This window comes from Geotrypetes seraphini, chromosome 5, assembly GCF_902459505.1.
Source record: "Geotrypetes seraphini chromosome 5, aGeoSer1.1, whole genome shotgun sequence".
Lineage (NCBI taxonomy): Eukaryota > Metazoa > Chordata > Amphibia > Gymnophiona > Dermophiidae > Geotrypetes > Geotrypetes seraphini.
In genome coordinates, this window is record NC_047088.1 from 139,174,059 (window position 1) to 139,192,384 (window position 18,326).

The following is an 18,326-nucleotide window of genomic DNA, read 5'->3' on the forward strand; positions in this document are numbered from 1 at the left end:
TTTTTTTAAAAGAAAGAAGATCTCTTTCGTTTATAATATGTTGTGGTAGAGAGTTCCACCATTGTGGACCCATAACAGAAAACATGTCTGCTCTTCTTGTTCCTATTGTTTTAAGGGAAGGTATAACTAATAAGTTTTGAGAAGATGATCTAAGTGAACGAACGGGATTATAAGGAATTAACATCCTTGATATAAACAGAGGCTCGCTATGAACTAGGGTTTTAAAAATGAGCAACATTACCTTATATAAAATACGGTGGCTAATAGGAAGCCAATGAGCATCGATAAATAGAGGCAGTGTTTTGAATGATTTGAAGACGTCGCTTTTCATTTTGGGAGATGTTAAGTAATAGGGAGTTACAATAATCTAATTTGGCTATGACTAGTGAATGGATCAGAATATTGCGTGATTTAGGCTCCAAAAATTTGGCGATTGATCTTATTAGCCGTAGTTTATAGAAACAAGATTTGACTATATTATTAATATGATCGTGGAAAATCAATTTATCATCAATTATAACTCCTAGAATTTTTAGATTGTGGACTATTTCTAAAGTATTGTTATTAAGGATGAATGGCTTTTTAAGAATTATGTCATTTTTCCAGTTAAAAATCATGATTTTTGTTTTCTTAATATTTAACGCTAATTTATTTGTGTTAAGCTAATTGTGCACTAGATCAAGTTTTTTATTTATAGATAAAATGTCTTCCTGGTTTTCCGGGTCAAAACGGTGTATTAGTTGGATATCATCGGCATATGAAAAAGAGGTAAAACCAACTGATTGACAGAGACTAAATAATGGAGAAAGAAAAATGTTAAATAAAAGAGGCGATAAAATTGATCCTTGAGGTATTCCAAAGGATGTAGAGTAAGAATTAGAGTATTCATTATTGACTCTAACTAAAGAGGTACAATTAGTAAGATAAGAGGTAAACCAGCTAAAAACTTGATCACAAATGCCTATTGATTCAAGTCGACTAAGTAGGAGATCATGATCAACTGTATCAAATGCAGCAGAGATATCTAGCGAGAAAAGAGCAACTGATTTGTGATGGTCCAAAAAGTAGTGGATATTGTTAGTTAGACCAATCATGGAATATTCGGTGTTATGACATTTACGGAAGCCTGTTTGGTTAGGATGCAAGACATTTGTTGATTCGATAAAATCAGATACTTGGTTAATTATTAGTTTCTCAGTCAATTTGGCTAAAAAGGGGATATTTGCAATTGGTCGGTAATTAGTGGGATCGCTATTACTGATTTTATGATCTTTAAGTAAAGGAGTAAAAAAAGCAGTTTTCCACGATGTAGGAACTGAAGAAGTAAGTAAGCTTTTTAATACAATTGAATGGATGATGGGTCCTAGCTGATGGAAAAATTTTTTTAAATAAAAAGGAGGAAAAATTTCAGATCCAGAGCTTTATAAGTTAATTTGTGAGAAAAGCGTTTTGATGTCATTAAGAGAAGGAAGTTTAAAATTTGAACATTTAGCTGTTGGGACGAGCTCAATATGGTGTATACTAGTGGCGATGTTTGATGTACTGGGAAGAAATGTGTTTCGGATATTTTTGATTTTTTGATTGAATGCATCAGCTATGTCTTGTGCGTTCAAAGAAATTGTCTGAGGAGATGTCATATTTTTATTTTTATTCTGTGGTGAGATGGATTTTAAAATATTATACAAAGTAGCAGGGTTTCTTGCTTTATTAATTTTATCCGAATAAAATTGAGTTTTTGCCTGATTAATTTTTGTTTTATAAATAGCTGCCTTTTCTTTAAAATTTCGAAGGTTAATTGAAGATTTAGTGTGTCGCCATTTTCTTTCAAGGGAGCGAAGCTGCTTTTTAATAAGGTGAAGTTCAGCTGTATACCATGGATTGGTAGTTCTATGTAAAGATATGGATTTAAAGATTATGGGAGCTTTACTGTCTAAAAGAAGTTGAAGAGAAGAATTCCAGATGTGCAGTTGGTCCTCAATTGAGTTAGATGTGGTGTTGATAGAGGGTAAATCAAAAAATGGGATGATATCTTCGTTGGTATCTAATTTAGAAAAATCATGGTATGAGATAAGCTTGGATTCTGGTTGAGTTTTGTATGTTATTGATTTAGAAAACTGAGAAAATACCATGTCTAGAGTGTGGTTAGCCGAATGAGTCGGACCAGCTACAATAGAATGCAAGTTTAAAGGTTGAAGAATGCTTAGTAAATACTGGATGTTAATGTCAGACGGATTATCAAAATGAATGTTGAAATCACCTAAGATCAGAGGGAGCGATGAAGTTGAGCAAAAGTCAAAAATTAAATCTTGAAGTGAAGTCATTTTGTTTTGCCCTACTGGTGGAGGGACACATAATAATAGAAAGTTTAGGTCAATTTTATTATTACTATTATATTCTATTACAAAAGAGCTGTACTGAATAGCATATATTCCTATTATTATTCAGATGAATACAAATACCGAATATAGATAATGGGTATTGCACTTTAACATAAATAATAACAGAAGCAAAATGAAATCAGAGATCAAGTTTTTATTTCAGTAGGATTCAGTGCAGAGTCCCGGGTTATTTGGTTTGTTTTTTTTGAACATCATTTTTATTAGAGTCCACAAGAGAACAAGCATGGTTCCATAATGAAATAGGAAATATGCAAACATTAGCAGCCAGTACAAGGGCACATTAGTCAGCAACAAAAGATTAAAATAAACCAAGAAAACACCGCACTGTCCAAGAGCAAAAACAGCCCGGCCTCATAAAGTTTTTAATATGTTTCATCCCTCCCCAAGAATTCCCTACGCAAGGGACAACACACATACCAGACAACACATAGCAGTCAAACAAGCATACATACCCTGCTCACACTCCCCAGTCAGTCCCCCCTCCCTACCCCTCCAAGCCAGAAGACCAGAGGTGATTGCAGAAACACCCTCCAAAGGGCCAAATAGGCCAACACCTCAGGGTTGGTGGAGCATTTATGATAGCAGAGTTCGAAACGCATCAGCTCAATCATCTGATTGAGCCGACTGTCTAAGGGAATAGACCCTGCCTGGACCCAGTATTGTAAGATTGTTCATTTAACCGTCAACAAAATCAGATAAATGAAGCGCCGCTGATGTACCATAAGGCCCTGCTCTTCCAGCAAGGACTGGTCGCCGAGGAGCAGTGTTTTGTAATCCCACTCAACTTTGCGTTGTAGGACTAGATGAATTTGCGTAAAGGAAGAGTTCCATATGGATAGTTCAGGACATTCCAAGAAGGAATGCAGTACTGTCCCAGGGGCCCAACAACACTTGGTACACAAAGTCTCTTCCCACAAACCCATGCGACGAGCCCCCCTCTGTTTAGTGATATAAGTCCTATGTAGGATTTTAAACTGGGTCTCCTGCCAAGCCGCCGACTTCACAAAATCATGCAAAGTATGAAAGAGCTCCAAAAATATATCTGGGGTGTACTGTGCAGCAAGGTCCCGGTTCCACCTTTTCCGTAGAGTAGTTAAATGACCCTGGGAAACTAAGGATCAAACTACTTGATACCAGACCAATAAGGAGCTCTGGGAGGCCGATACACAAAGTAAATACTCGTCGAGAGGGCCGCACATCCATTCTGTGCCAAACTGTTGGTGAAGACTCTGAAAGTAATGTCGAGCCTGTAAATAGGCAAAAAATTGATGGTTGGGGATGTCCCACTGTTCCCGAATGTGGACAAATGTAGCAAAAACACCTGTGTCACCATCCATCAGATGAGAAAGAGTGAAAGCCTCCCTAGAAGCCCAAGCAACGAACGGAGAACGGCCAAGGCCCAGAGTGAAACTGGGATTATCCTGGAGTTGCAAAAAGGGAGAGGCTGACGGGGACCGGGCCTGCAGCTTGCGCCACCACCTCCAGGCCAAACAAAAAGGGCGCAGAAACCGTAACTTGGAGGATAGGGCTCCCCCCCCCCACCTCGGGATGTATGCAGAAGATTGAGGAAAGTGAAAGGCGCGCACCACCCCGTCATCCACCCCGAAGGGGAAAACCGAGCAATCCCAGTCACCCCCTCGTGGACAAAACGCATAAGAGCTGCCACATTATATGCACAGATATCAGGGAGACCCAAGCCCCCCTCCCGCTTAGTCAGCTTCACATAAGTGATACGCGCTGCTCGATGGCGCCACATAAACGAGGTGAAAATGGAACGAAGCTTCCCAATATCTCGCTGTAGCACCCAAAAGGGCATCGTTTGGAGAAGGTACAAAGGTTTGGGTAGTAAGATCATTTTAACCAAAGCCGCCCTTCCCCATCAAGGACAGCGGGAGGTCTCGCCAAGCAGAACAGAGGGCCTGAATTTTATCAATAGCAGCCAAAACATTACATTTATACAGACCCCGAGGGTCTGTATGTAGATAAATACCAAGATATCGCATTGGTTTACGCACTGGCGGAATCTGCAAAGCTGCATGCCAAGGCTCTGGACCAAGTCCCGTCAGGGGTAGCAGTTCAGACTTGGCACAATTCACTTGAAGACCCGAGAGGACACCAAACTCTGCTACTAGACATAATGCCACCAGCAAGTGAAGAGGGGCCTGATCTAAGAGCAAGATATCATCCGCAAACATAGCGATGTGACATTCCTCACTCCCTATGTGAATACCAAGCAGCTCGTGATTTGTGCGGATCTTAATGGCGAGCGGTTCAATAGCTAAGACGAAAAGTAGGGGAGAGAGAGGGCATCCCTGACGTGTCCCCTTGCATAGCAGGAAGGAGAGAGAAAGGCCACCATTAATGATAAGTCTTGCTTGTGGCAAGGTATATAGGCCCTGAATCCACAGAAGAAAGTTCCCAGTCAGGCCATACTCCTGTAACACCCAAAAGAGGTACTGCCATGAAATACTATCAAAGGCCTTTTCCATATCCAACCCAACGATCGCAGAAGTGCCCCCTCCGCCCTGGTGCTCATGAAGCGCCGTCAATGCTTTAAGGAGGTTCATAGAAGCATACCGCTAGGGAACAAACCCTACTTGATCCTCCACAATGAGCTGGAGCAGGAACAAATTCAGCCGGGCTGCTAAGATAGAAGCCAACAATTTAACATCTTGGTTCAACAATGAAATCGGCTGGTAGAACCAACTTGCGTGAGATCCTTCCCAGGTTTCGGGAACAAGGTGATATGAGCTAAATTGCTCCGGAGGCCCGAGGCAGAAATGGATAGAAAATTAAAAAGTTTCCCAAGGGTTGCGCAAGAAGATCAGGCAAAAGTTTATAATATTCAGGGCCAAATTCATTGGGTCCTGGGGACTTGGTGAACTTCAGCTTCTGAACCCCCGAATGAACTTCCTCTAGGGATATAGGAGTGCTCAGCTGTTCTGCCTGTGCTGCGGATAGTCGCAGAAGACGAATATCCCGGAAAAAGCGATCTCGATCCTCCTCAGTGAAGTCCCGCCGCGCATAAAGAGCGCTATAAAAGTCCACAAATTGTTCCCGAATTTGGGCCTCCTGAGTAAAGCTATCTCCTCAAGCATTCTTCACCTGTCGAATAATTTGTTTTTTCCTATAAGGCCGAACCAGTTTCGCAAGAAGTTTGCCCGCCTTACCGCCCCACTGATAAAGACAAAATTTCTGATAGTAAATATCCTGGCGAGTGCGGTGATCCAAGATCTCAGTAATCTGATGACGAAGAGATTTAATTTGCTGTCCGTCCGACCCCGTCAGATTCGTCCGGTGACGCTTGTGCAACGCCGCCAACTGTACCGAAAGAGCGAGAAGTTTCTCCCCTTGCTGTTTCCGTTTAGTAGTGACATATTGAATAATATGGCCCCACATTACCGCTTTAGAAGCATCCCAGAACACCTCAGGATCTACATCTGGGGTGTTGTTATGCAGGTCATACTCCAGCCAGCGGGCCTGCAAGTACACCTTAAAATTTCTATCAGAATATAAAGAAGCAGGAAACTGCCAGGTTCTGTCCCGTTTCTGGTCAGTGACCCCCAGAGTAAGCACTACCGCCGAATAATCTGAGAGTGAAGTATCTTCAATGGTAACTTTGTCCACCCGGGAAAAAAGAGTACATAGTCGACACTAGAACATAGCCCAGACGGGAATACATAGAGTATGGATTAGAATAGAATGTGTACTCCCTGTCAAATGGATGGAGAGTTCTCCACGTGTCCACCACCGCAGATGGTTACATTAGAAATTCACCCCCATGCGAGCGGAATTTCGAGGTTGCGGCATGGCAGGAGAGCAGTCCAAAGTGGGATCAGCTGTGAAGTTAAAATCCCTCCCCCCAATAATCAATTGATAAGTGGGATATTGCGCTATGATGCCCAACAGCCCAGAGTAAAAGCTATGGCTATATACGTCCGGGGCATAAAGGTTACAAAGGAGGAGTTGAGAGCCCCAGAGCTCCCCCAAGACAAGAATGTAACGGCCATCGTTGTCCGGAATGGTCTTGTGAATGTGGAGCGGTATGTGTTTGTGCACCAGAATAGCCACCCCTCGTTGTCTACCATTATAAGCTGAGTAACTCACATCTCCCACCCTCTCTCTACGTAGCTTCTCATGCTCAGTACTCCTCAGATGGGTTTCCTGAAGGAAGGCTTTGTCAACGTGATGTTGCCGAAGCCAAGTGAGAATTTTCTTGTGCTTAATTGGAGAGTGTATGCCATCTACATTTAGAGTAATTACCGTTAAATTAACCATAGCTGCTAAGCAGGAAAAGCCACCACTGCAACCTTAGCACAAATAGAGAAAAACAAGCCAGAGGCCAGACCCCCCAGCTAGGCCTGGCTCCGGTGGAAAACAGCGATCCCACAGTCCCTCTAGTCCCCCGGCCACCACCACCCTCATCTCCTCTCCCCCCCTGTTGTCTCACACCCCACCCCACATACATCCACAGCCATACCACACTCACCCCCCCAATTCTGCCGCTCCTCCCCCTCCCGGAAAGTCCTCCCCTAACCCAAGAAAGACTGCATGCACTCAACCACCCCTCCCCTCTCCCGAACCCTTATCTAATATCAGCCAGACAGAAAAAATCCCACTAAAATGAGTATAGTCTCTCAACCTAACCCCGAAACATCCTAGACCGGGCCCACATTAGATACCTCGAACCCTTCTTCCCTCCAACTCACTCCCCAGTCAAACAAAAACTCCCTGCGACCCCAGCCCCAGATCCCTAACAGAACCCACCCACCCGAAAGAACTGAAGGAGAGCTCTGAAAACCAAAAGCATACCCCTACCTCCCAGAAAAAAACAAAGGAGAGTGATCTCATGCCCAGAAAGAAAGTCCCAACAGACCAAACAGAGTATCCTAAGCAGATGGGAAACCAATCAAGTCAGTAAAAAAATAACAAGGAGGTATCGAGTCACAAAATACCACGGAACATTCCCCGACAATCCCACACTATTGGGGTGACAGCAACACCAACAAGTGCAAACAGTCCTCCCCAAACTCAAGCCATCTCCCAGACCCACCACAAAGCACATCAAAAGGATAGTAAAAAGCTGAAGAAAAAAAGAAAATACTACAGGAGACGCAGAAGAAGACACACAGGGGCCGCTAATCCAGTCACAAGGAAGGGTAAAACCCAGATCCCCCAGCTGCAGGCTGGCAATTGGGGATCCTGCACACTGCAGCCAAGGAGATAGGATAGAAAAGAGAGAACTAGGGCAGAGTAAGCAGAACCCCAAGATAAGGTAGGGCACTAAGAAAGAGGAACACAAGAGAGCTGGAACTAACAGGTCCTCAAATCTTTCGCCATTCTCCCAGCTGAGATCGAGGTCCATCATGGCTGCAACAATCAGGGGCAGTCCCGCAGAGTCAACATACAGACCCAAAGCTCCACCAAGCAAAGACAGTGACGTGCCCTGGGTACATGAAGCAGCTGCATGATTCAAGGAGAGAAAAAGGAAGGAAAAGTGAAAAATGAGCAAAGAGGTAGTGGCCAGCCCGACTCAACTCGATCCATTATAGAAGAGAGAAAGTACAAGAACAAGAAACAACAGGAGATAATAAAGAAGGAAAATGTGGAAATAGAAGGGGCCTCTAAACCTCACCCCATCGGCCCAAAGACAGAAGAGCACTAGCTCAGCCACCCAAAGGGAGGCAAAAGGTCACATCGGGAGTCCGGGAGACCACAGAAGCGAGAAGGTGGTAAAAGAGAGAAATAAATAGGAAAGGAAAAAGTGAAGAGTAGGAAACACAATTAGTCTATGGATCCGAGCCCTCCGCAGGGACAAACATCGTGGAGCGAGTAGCAGAGTCCAGTCCCCAATGCAAATCTAAGTCAATGTCGGGGATCTCAGGAACCGCGTAGATAGCATAGTCATCCAGGCAGGCCCTCCAGGAATGTACAAATCTCCGCCGGTGTGGTGAAACATAACACCTTATTGTTATGGTGTACTCTCAATTTTGCCGGGTATTGTAGAGCGAAATGCATCTGTTTTTGATGAAGCTGTATGCAATACGGGGCCATTGCTCGGCGCTGCTCCGAAACCCTAGGAGAGTAATCTTGGAAAAGGAAAAGCCGATGGCCTTCATAAGAGATGCCGCCCTTGGGTCTTGTCGGCAAAGTTTAGAATGCGAGCAATGACGGGCTGCGGCTTCCGATCTCCATCGCGGTGCACCCCAATCCGGTGCACTTTCTCGACCAGCAGAGTCAAGCCCCCTGTATCCATCCCTAGTTCCTTAGGTAACCAAGTGGAGACCAGGGTGTGCAGGTCAAGTCCCGTGAGTGATTCCGTCAGACCGATAAGCCAGATATTATTTTGTCGGCTCCGGTTCTCAAGATCCTCAGCTTTGTCCTCCAACCGATGGCATTTTTCCTCCAGGGTCTGGGCACCTGCCTCCAAAGCCACCGTGCGGTCCTCCTGTGCCGATACCCGGTCCTCTACGTGTTGCAATCGGGTAGACTGCCGCTCAACCGTGTCTTTGAGGCCATCGACCTTGGATTGCAGTCTGGTGAGCTTATCATCCAGAAACGTGGTAAGATGTTTCTTTAGCTCTTCGATCGCGTCGGCTTGCAGCATGATGGTCGGGTTGAGTTGCATGCGCTCAGGAAGGGTTTGCGCCACCATCTTAGCCATAGCTGCCTCCTTATGACCCAAAGCTAAAGCCTCAAACTGCCTCTTGAGCACAAGATCCACCTTCCAATCCTGTGCATCCTTCAAGATCACTCCGCCTTCACTAGGAAGCGAAGTTCACTTAGTAACTTGCGCGTCCAATGAATCCATCTTAGGCTGTGTAAATAGCTGCCATCAGATATATTTTGGACATGGCCCTAGCACCACTTAAATGTCTCTCTGGCATGTCCCAATGCTCATCAGCATCATGGTGATCTCCGGATGCGAAGGAAAGTATGTGGATTGGATCTTAGAATTGCTTAACAAAGAAGTTTGAGCTGTAGACTTCTATGGGGATTCAAATTGAACCCCTGCAGGAAAACTGTAAGGACTTCCATTTAAAAGTCTATATAGTGTCGGGTCCTCTCCTTGGTCTAGAGCTGCACAGACTCCTGGTTATGAGCGACCACCTGTGACTCAGACTTCTGCAGTCATTTTGGGAGAACAATGCCATCAAGCCCGACTCCCCATCTTCTCAGATCGGACCTCTGGATCTGCAGATCAACCCTCTGCAGTAGAACCGAGCTTTGCACAGGAGAAACCCTCTGAGTTGACACCTGGGAAACTCCAGACACTAATGCTTCTTTAAACTTCTGATAAGCTTCAAACAATAAACTCAAAAAATAGGAGTCAAAACCCTGCACTGGATTTCTTGAGGAACTCAGCAGAGCAACATCCTGTCTCCTCAGGAGTCTGCAATCTTGTGTTTCGTCAACTACGCTGAATCTATCTCAGGGAGCTCTAGAAGGGATTTCTGACCCAATAACCGAGCTGACTGTGACTCCAACCCTTTGGAGAAATTTTAGGGGGCTAAGCTTAGCGCCCCTTCCCTCAATGTGCCCTGCAGCATGTGGTGCACAGACACTCCTTAGCTAGCCAGCTATCAAAAATTAGGTATGATATAGGGGTAAAACAGTCTGAGGAGTCCATTTCTAATGATTTTGAGGTAAATTGAGGTATTTCTCAGGGAGACTGAGATGGCTTGGCCTTGATTTGGAAGAGCAATATTAAAAGCCATAAAATTCAGAAAAAGGGGTTTTGGAGGTGGGGGACCTGAATCCTGACCCTAGAAATTCCCCAAATGATGATTTTTCAGACTCCCCCCTCCCCAATGTCTCCTATAAACAATAATAGGCTGTACTCGCAATCCTGTCAAGTGCTGGGCTATGGGGATTTTCTGTCTCAGACAAGCCTGCAGATCCTTCAGAAGCTTGTCTCTTCAAGCTGCCTTTTAGTTAGGCTCCAAGAACCTGAAACCCTCAACCCCACTAGCTCCAGCTGCATCTTTGGGGGGGGGGGGAATGCAGCAGGCACCCTCAATTCACTCAGGACTGATACGGGGGCCAGTCAGCCTGCGCTCAAGTGCCTGATTAATCAGGGGTGAGCCACGCTACCTGGGGACCGAACCCTGAGCTGTCTACAATGTTAGTGCAGACCAGCTGGGTATGGTCCATAAAGGAAAAGTTACCCCCCCCCAAGCTACAAATCTCTCATTACAGAGTCTGTATCTTCTCCTAGGCAGAGATGCCCCCAGGAATACTGGGGACCTCTTGGGCACTAGAAAGCCTTGCAGAATCGGATAAAACCCCCCAAAATAATAAATCAGATGCAAAACAGAAGAAAAGACACCTTTGCAACCTTCTTGCAAAAGGAAAAACTGAGGGAGAAGGGCACTGCCCAGTGACACAAAGAAGTGGAACTGAGGAATCTGTTTGATGCCTTCTGAAAGTTTCCTGCGAGTATGGGGATAAAACTTATAGTCCAGACTACTGTACCTTTTGCCCTGGAAAATATATTTGGGCCATTATTCAGGATACTACTTCTATAGTTTTTCTTCCTATCTTTAGTAGTATAATTTTACTTTGTGCAAATTGATTAGATATGTTATTTGCAGTACATTCAATGAAACTGAAAAGTGAAATAATGCATAATATACATATGTGCGCAAGTATGCTTTTTCTGTGCATTTAGGTATGCTGTAACTGCATACACTCAGTCATAGAATTGCCCTTTACCTGCACTAAGTTCAAACTTTAGCACATTTTAGTAAAAGTGCTTTTGAGTAGTTTTCAGATAATCACCTGATTTTATTCATTTTCCATACATGCCTGCTCTATCTAGTTCACTCAATATCTATTCAAGGTAGATCTAACTTACCATACGACTCCCACAGTCGCATTCTTCTCCTGCCTCCACATATCCATTCCCACATTCGGTAATTTCAAATAACTGAAGGAAAAAAATAAAAACATTTAGGACACAATTGATGTACTTCTATCCATAGCCTCTTATTACAGAGAGACTGTTTATTGCTAATCTACCTAGCGACAGTAGGAAGTGGAGAACAATAAAAACATAAGAAATAATAGCATAGTACAAGGAATGGAGGATTAGCCTAATGGCTAGTGCAGTGGTCTGAGAACCAGTGGAACCAGGTTTGATTCCTATTACAGCTCCTTATGACTCCGGGCAAGTCACTTAACCCTCCACTGCTCTATCTACAAAATAAGTACCTGTAGATAATATATAAATTGCTTTGATGTAACCACAGAAAGGCGGTATATCTAATGTGACCATACGACCCGTTTTGAACGGGACCATCCCATTTTAAGGTAACCTGTCCCGTTGTCCCGAAGCACAGCTTCGGGACACCGATATGTCCCGTTTTCAAGGGCCCGCTGAAGAAACAAATACTGTACCATAACTAATACAGCCCTCCCCCCCTCCCAGTACCTTTTTTTAATCCTAGCGGGTGCCTCCAGTCCCGATGTCTTCCGGCAGCGGCAGAGTGGCATGCCTGCCTAGTTCCGCGCCGCTCACTAAATGGCTGCCATCAGTTCTCGCGAGTCCTGCAAGAACTGATGGAAGCTATTCAGTGAGTGGTGTGGAACCAGGCAGGTGCGTGAAAAGCTTGTGCCTGCCTTGTGCGCCGCTCTGCCATTGCCGAAAGAGATCGGGACAGGAGGCACCCGCTATGATTAAAAAAAGGTACCGAGGGGGGGGGGGGAGAGGGGAAGAGGGTCCGGAGTCCTGTCCCGTTTTGAGGAAAAAAATAAATGGTCATGTTAGGTATATCAAATCTTATTCCATTTTCCTTTACTACATGTAAATAGCATGACAGAGTTTAGAACATCACTCCACCACAAAAAATATATTCAGAAAAACCCACTGTACAAGAGATTATCAAGATATGTTCCTATCAACAACGGAGAAAAGACCTCAGTTCTTTCCAGGGATAATTGTCACCTGGAAAACTTTATGTTAACTATAAAGCTAAATAGGAAAAAACATCCTTGGTCTACAAAACCCATGCTTTTTTCTGAGATGCATTGTTGGATTGTTGAACAGCTTTTTCCATCAATGAAAGGAGGTGATTTTAAAACGTTTTTGAGGCAGCGCAAACAAAAATGGATTTTTAGATTACATTCGTGTATACCCAGCGGCTCAAACGCTAGGTTAGAGTGGCGCGCTTTTTTTTGTAGCCTTGTTTTTTATTGGCTGAAGCAGATGCCATCACGCCTCTATTTGAAACCTAACCAGATGGTAAGCTGCTTGAATTTTCAAGATTGCAACACAAATTTGGTCTTAATAAATCACAAAGTTACAGATGGTTGCAGTTGAAGCAAGCCATTCAGAAAGAGTTCCCCAAGTGGAAAAATCTTACAAATCAATATAGCTTGCCGATTTTATGTTTTCAAGTGGACTTTCTGGGGCACCAGGCCGCTCAGTGGTATAAAATAATATCTGGATTTTTGAATAAGAAACCAAAAACTGGTCTTCGTGACATTTGGAGCATTGAGATTAAGCATCAGATTACTGTGTCTCAATGGCCACGAATTTGGACTTGGAGGATGAGATGCACAGTGTCAGCATCTATGAGACAAACTTGTTTTTTCTTATTACATAAGAGGTTTTTTTGGACCCCTGTTCGTCTACTTAAATTAGATAGTTACAAGTCTAATAGATGCTGGCATTGTCATCTTGAAGCTGGGACTTTGGATCATTTACTTTACTATTGTCCCTTAATACTGCAGTTTTGGAGGTCTATTTGGGACCAAGTAAATAATATGTTAGAGAATCCAGTGGCTTTATCTTATGATACTATTTTATTTGGCACACTCATGAGAGCTAAAAGCCAATTATCAATGAGAAATAACAAACTTCTATTAGTAATGACAGGAGTGCCATGCAGCTCATTTTAAGAAATTGGAAAAACTGGAATAGGTTGAATTACTCATTTTGGTAGGAAACCCTGTGTTATACATATAAAATAGAACTTTGCATGACCATACAACAGGAACGTTTTAAGAATTTTATGGATGTTTGGGAGCCATTGGCTAAATATTGTAAAGAGGAATAATTTTTCATTTTGTGGACATGTAAACATACACATCCTGGGGGCGTAGGGAAATGGAAATAGTATTGATATAGGAATTTATAAATAGTTTCATGAAGATTTTGATTTATTTGTTTATTAACTGGGAGGGTGGGGGAAAATTTCTTTGTACAGTAATATTTGTAAGGTTTGTTGTGCTTATTATATAATGTACAAATATGTGAATCATTTATTGTGCATTTGTAGTTTGAAAATCAATAAAGATAAAAAAATAAAATAAAAAAAAAGACACCTAACCAGACGCTGAGTCGCCATTTTCTGGAAGAGAATCACTGAAGCGGTAGCTCGTTTTTTTATGTAGGTGATGTAGAATTATTCCATCAGTTGTATGTGAAAGATATTTAATTTGAAATTGAAAATTTAAAGGTTTATTTTAGTTTTATTTTAGAACTTCCACTGATGCAGCAATAAACGTGAAACAGGGCCTTTCGGGAATTCTATAGTTTTCTCTCCTGTGCGTTACAGTTATAGTAGCATTGGGAGAATAAGATTGTTAACTGCTAAGATTTTTACCACATCCAGAGGACAGAGTAGATTTGAAGATAAGTGTTGGTTTCCTATCTTTTGATATAAAGTTTTTTTTACACAAATGTTGTTAAAGCTATGACTTGTTAAAATATTATACAGAGTTTTTGTAGACCAAGGATGTTTTTTCCTATGTAGCTTTATAGCTAACATAAAGTTTTCCAGGTGACAATTATCTCTGGAAAGAACTGAGGTCTTTTCTCTGTTGTTGATAGGAACATATCTTAATAATCTCTGGTACAGTGGGTTTTGCTGAATATATTTTTTGTGGTGGAGTGATTTTTGCATATTCAGCTTGTACTTATTTATTTTTATCATAGAGTTTAGAACATGTCATAATTCTGTCCAGATCAAGCACCTTACAAAAATGGCGCAGACCATGCAGCACACCAATCAAAGATCCATTGCATCATTTCCTGTGACATTACAAATTCAAGATGGTGGTGAGTATATTAAACAATAAAAATCTGCTTGAAAAAATGTCTCTTACTATCCAAGTCAGGCAGCCCACTGAGCTTAAACAAAAACTTGATCAATTGGCCACAAAGTCCACAGGACAAATTAGCATCCCCAGGTGCAAAAAGCTTCCATAGGTGGAACATTTTTCAATCATAGGCCCGCACCGGAAAACAGACCAAAGGTTAAAAAAACTCCCCACTGTTAGGGGAGAAAACTCTTTGGTCAAAAAAAACTGGGCTTAAGTAATGCTCTAATTTAGGCTGCTTGAAATGGGCAGCCTAAATTAGAGCATTACTTAAGCCCGATTTTTTTGACCAAATAATTTTTCTCCTGTCAGTGGGGAAGTTTTTTTTTTTTTTTACCTTTGGTCTGTTTTCTGGAGCAGGCCTATGCAGGGCCGCCATCAGGGCAGTACTACCGGTCCTGCATTCAGGGGCCCGGAGCTGACAGGGGGCCGGGCTCCCCCAGGGTCCTAGGCAGTGTTCTAAAGCAGGGGCGCCAGTAGCTCGCCAAGGCAAAGTGAGTCGATCACCCAGGACTCACTTTGCCTTGGTGATCTATCGGGCTGATCAGTCTTCCTCTCCCCGACGTCAATTCTGCAGTCGGAGAGGAAGTTCGGGCCAGCCAATCGCTGCCTGCCTGGGCGGAACTTCCTCTCCGACGGCAGAATTGATGTCGGGGAGAGGAATGCTGGTCGGCCCGAAGCAGAGAGAACATGTGGCGTCGTCGGCATTATCCATTGGTGGTGTTTGGGTCCTGTTCCCCGATGGCAGCGGCAGTGGATTGGGGAACAGCAGGGAGAAAGAAAGAAAGGGGGCAGGCAGGGAGACAGAAGGAAAGAAGAGAAACAGAAAAAAAGAAAGGGGGCATGAAGAGAGGAAGAAAAAGTTGGGGGAGGGAATGAGGTGGAGGAGAGGAAGCATACAGGCTGAAAGAAGGGAAGAAAGATTGGATGCACAGTCAGAAGAAGAAAGTGCAACCAGAGACTAATGAAATCACCAAAGGTAGGAAAAATGATTTTATTTTAAATTTAGCAAAGTGGAGGCAGTATTACCACAGTTTTCAAAGAAATTTGCCCAAATAACTTAATAGTTAACTGGGTAAATTCCCAGAGATGAAAACTTCCCTTCACTTACTATGCACAGTTCTGAATTTATATCTGCTGTCTATATTTTAACATATGGTCCCCTTTTACTAAACCGCAATAGTGGTTTTTAGCGCAGGGAGCCTATGAGTGTCAAGAGCAGCGCTGGGCATTCAGCACAGCTCTCTACGCTAAAAACTGCTATTGTGGTTTAATAAAAAGGATGGGGGGTATATTTGTCTATTTTTGTATGGTTGTTACTGAGGTGACAATGCATAGAGTCATGTCCCTTGACCTCTTTGAAAAAACCCCAGAATAGGAATGATAATTAACATTTTCTCAGCGTATAGTGTGCTTTGTGTTTTTTAATTTTATTGTTGGTAGATCATTTTGACTTGGTCATTTTAAAGTAGCTCACAAGCTCAAAAAGTTTGGGCACCTCTGAGCTAGAGCGTTGAAACTGTGTATTTCTATTTTATCCCCCTTTTACAAAACTGTGGAGCGTTTTTTAGCGCCAGCCGTGGTGGTAGCAGCTCTGATGCTCAGAATTCTATGAATGTCAGAGCTGTTACCACCGTGGCTAAAATCCACACTACAGTTTTGTAAAAGAGGGAGGGGTTAGTATGTGATGACATATTCCATACTAGGTGAAGGTGTTTTCTGTGTTCTGTTTGTTCAAAAGACATGGTTTTCTGTTAGGATTGACGGTGTATGATTGATCTGTGCTGGTCGGGCTTGTTTAGTTTTACAATGGGTGTTTTGATGTACTGCTCACTGCAATATGTAAGTTGTTGCCTTTTCCTAGGTACTCATGTGTGACGTGTGGTTTGTTACTAAAAATCATGTTTTTCTTACAGATGGGGGGGGGGGGGTGCCAAAAAATGATGGGCCCCGGGTGTTACATATGCTACGTACGCCACTGTATGTAAAGATAACAGAAAGCTGGCGTAGCAAAAACTTTAAGTAAATTGTTATTCTTCTAAGTTTTGAGTATTTAACCCTCCCACAATCTCACGGGCACTTGTTTCAAGTTTCAAGTTTATTGAGATTTTGATTTAAACGCAATATCAAATATTTTCAATGCGTATAACAAAAATAAATTTGGGGAAATAAATAAAACCATTTGAACAATAAACATATAAACATATCCATAGATGATTAAAATTACATAAGGAGTACAAGGATAAACTACATTTGTTTAAAAATGCGTTCTCCGCGCCTGCTCATAAATTTGTTGACTGGAAGGATCCAGCAATGTGGCCAGATGTCATTCAGGACAAAGACAGAGAAAGAATTGTGCAATTTGGATTAATGATGGAAGATGATTTAAAGCAAATGGCACAGTCTATGAGTAAAGATCTTGACGGACGTTCTTTTTATGACTATCTCCTCTATGCCAAATCACCCAATGGACGTGAGAAGATTTTAAGGGACTGGCTTAGGTGGGGCATTAGCAGAAAAGTATGTGTGTATTCGGCCCATGGAAGAAAGGGGGGGGGGTTGGGGGGGAAGGGGTGCGTGGGAGGCCCAATAGGATTGCTCAGTAAGGGGCCCAGAAATTTCTGATGGCGGCCCTGGGCCTATGATTGAAAAATGATCCGCCTATAGGAGCTTTTTGCACCTGGGGATGCTAATTTGTCCTGTGAACTTTGAGGCCAATTGATTAAGTTTTTGTTTAAGCTCAGTGGGCTGCCTGACTTGGATAGTAAGAGACATTTTTTCAAACAGATTTTTATTGATTAATATTAAACCACGTGATGAGAAATTACTTTTGTCACCAGACACCTCCTTATACTGCCAGGGAAAGTGAATAGTTTGGGCAAGCACTAAGGGCTCCTTTTATGAAGGTGCGCTAGTGGTTTTAGTGCACGCACCGGATAAGTGCGCACTAGCCGAAAATCTACTGCCTGCTCAAAAGGAGGTGGTAGCGGCTAACGCGCATGGCAATTTAGCGCACACTATTCCACATGTTAAGGCCCTAGTGCACCTTTGTAAAAGGAGCCCTAAGTTTGGTTCTTTTATTTTTCCAGTCCTCATGTATTTTTACTGTATATTGAGAGTGAATGACTTAGCCTCCCATTTGAGAACTTCATGGCTTGTCATTTCTCAATGGGGGTGGGGCTGAAGAATGAAAGGATTTTAGCCTTCAGACTAGCTTTTCCTTTTTTTTTTTTCAAGCCCACAGGGCACAGAATTTCTGCTTTTTGCAATTGTTTGTTTTAAAGAACAGAATGCTTAATATTCCTGTGCAAAACAAAAAACATCCATTCACTCCTCTGCCGCTTCTCTACTTACAAGTTACACTTTTTCTTGGTGTTTGCAAACTGAACCTGATTGATTTTTAAAAAGAATATAAATATCTCAATGTGTGACCATGTTTTTCTTAAATAGACCTTTAACCCTGTATTTTAACTTAATTAGGTTTGTGGGCATATACACATGCACGACTTAAAAGGCATTTGTTCTACAAATGCTGAAGCTCCCTCCCCTTCCTCTCCTGTGCATTCTGAGGTGATAGAAAGCAAGCTATAACAAATGATATTTTATTTCAGCATAAAATGTTAGTTCTATTTCTTATTCAGTTATAAAACATATAATTTTTATTCTAGTTCTGACAACAGTCTTCATTTTAGTTTTTATTCAGTCTTCAGAAAATCTTAGTTCTTATTCTGGTCATACACATAACAAATAATTTCAGTTCATGCAAAATAGACACAATAACTCTAATTTTTATCCAGTCCTATACTGAAACTTTTTGCTCTT

The 18,326-nt window shown here is 42.5% G+C and overlaps 1 protein-coding gene across 1 annotated transcript in view; it reads right to left on the reverse strand.

Annotated features, from left to right (window-relative positions):
* The window catches only part of ADAM23 (ADAM metallopeptidase domain 23), a 727,231-nt gene that overhangs the window by 167,307 nt on the left and 541,598 nt on the right, over positions 1-18,326 (reverse strand). Inside the window, 1 exon segment of the mRNA XM_033945744.1 lies at positions 11,257-11,328. Within this exon segment, the coding sequence (XP_033801635.1) occupies positions 11,257-11,328 (72 nt within the window).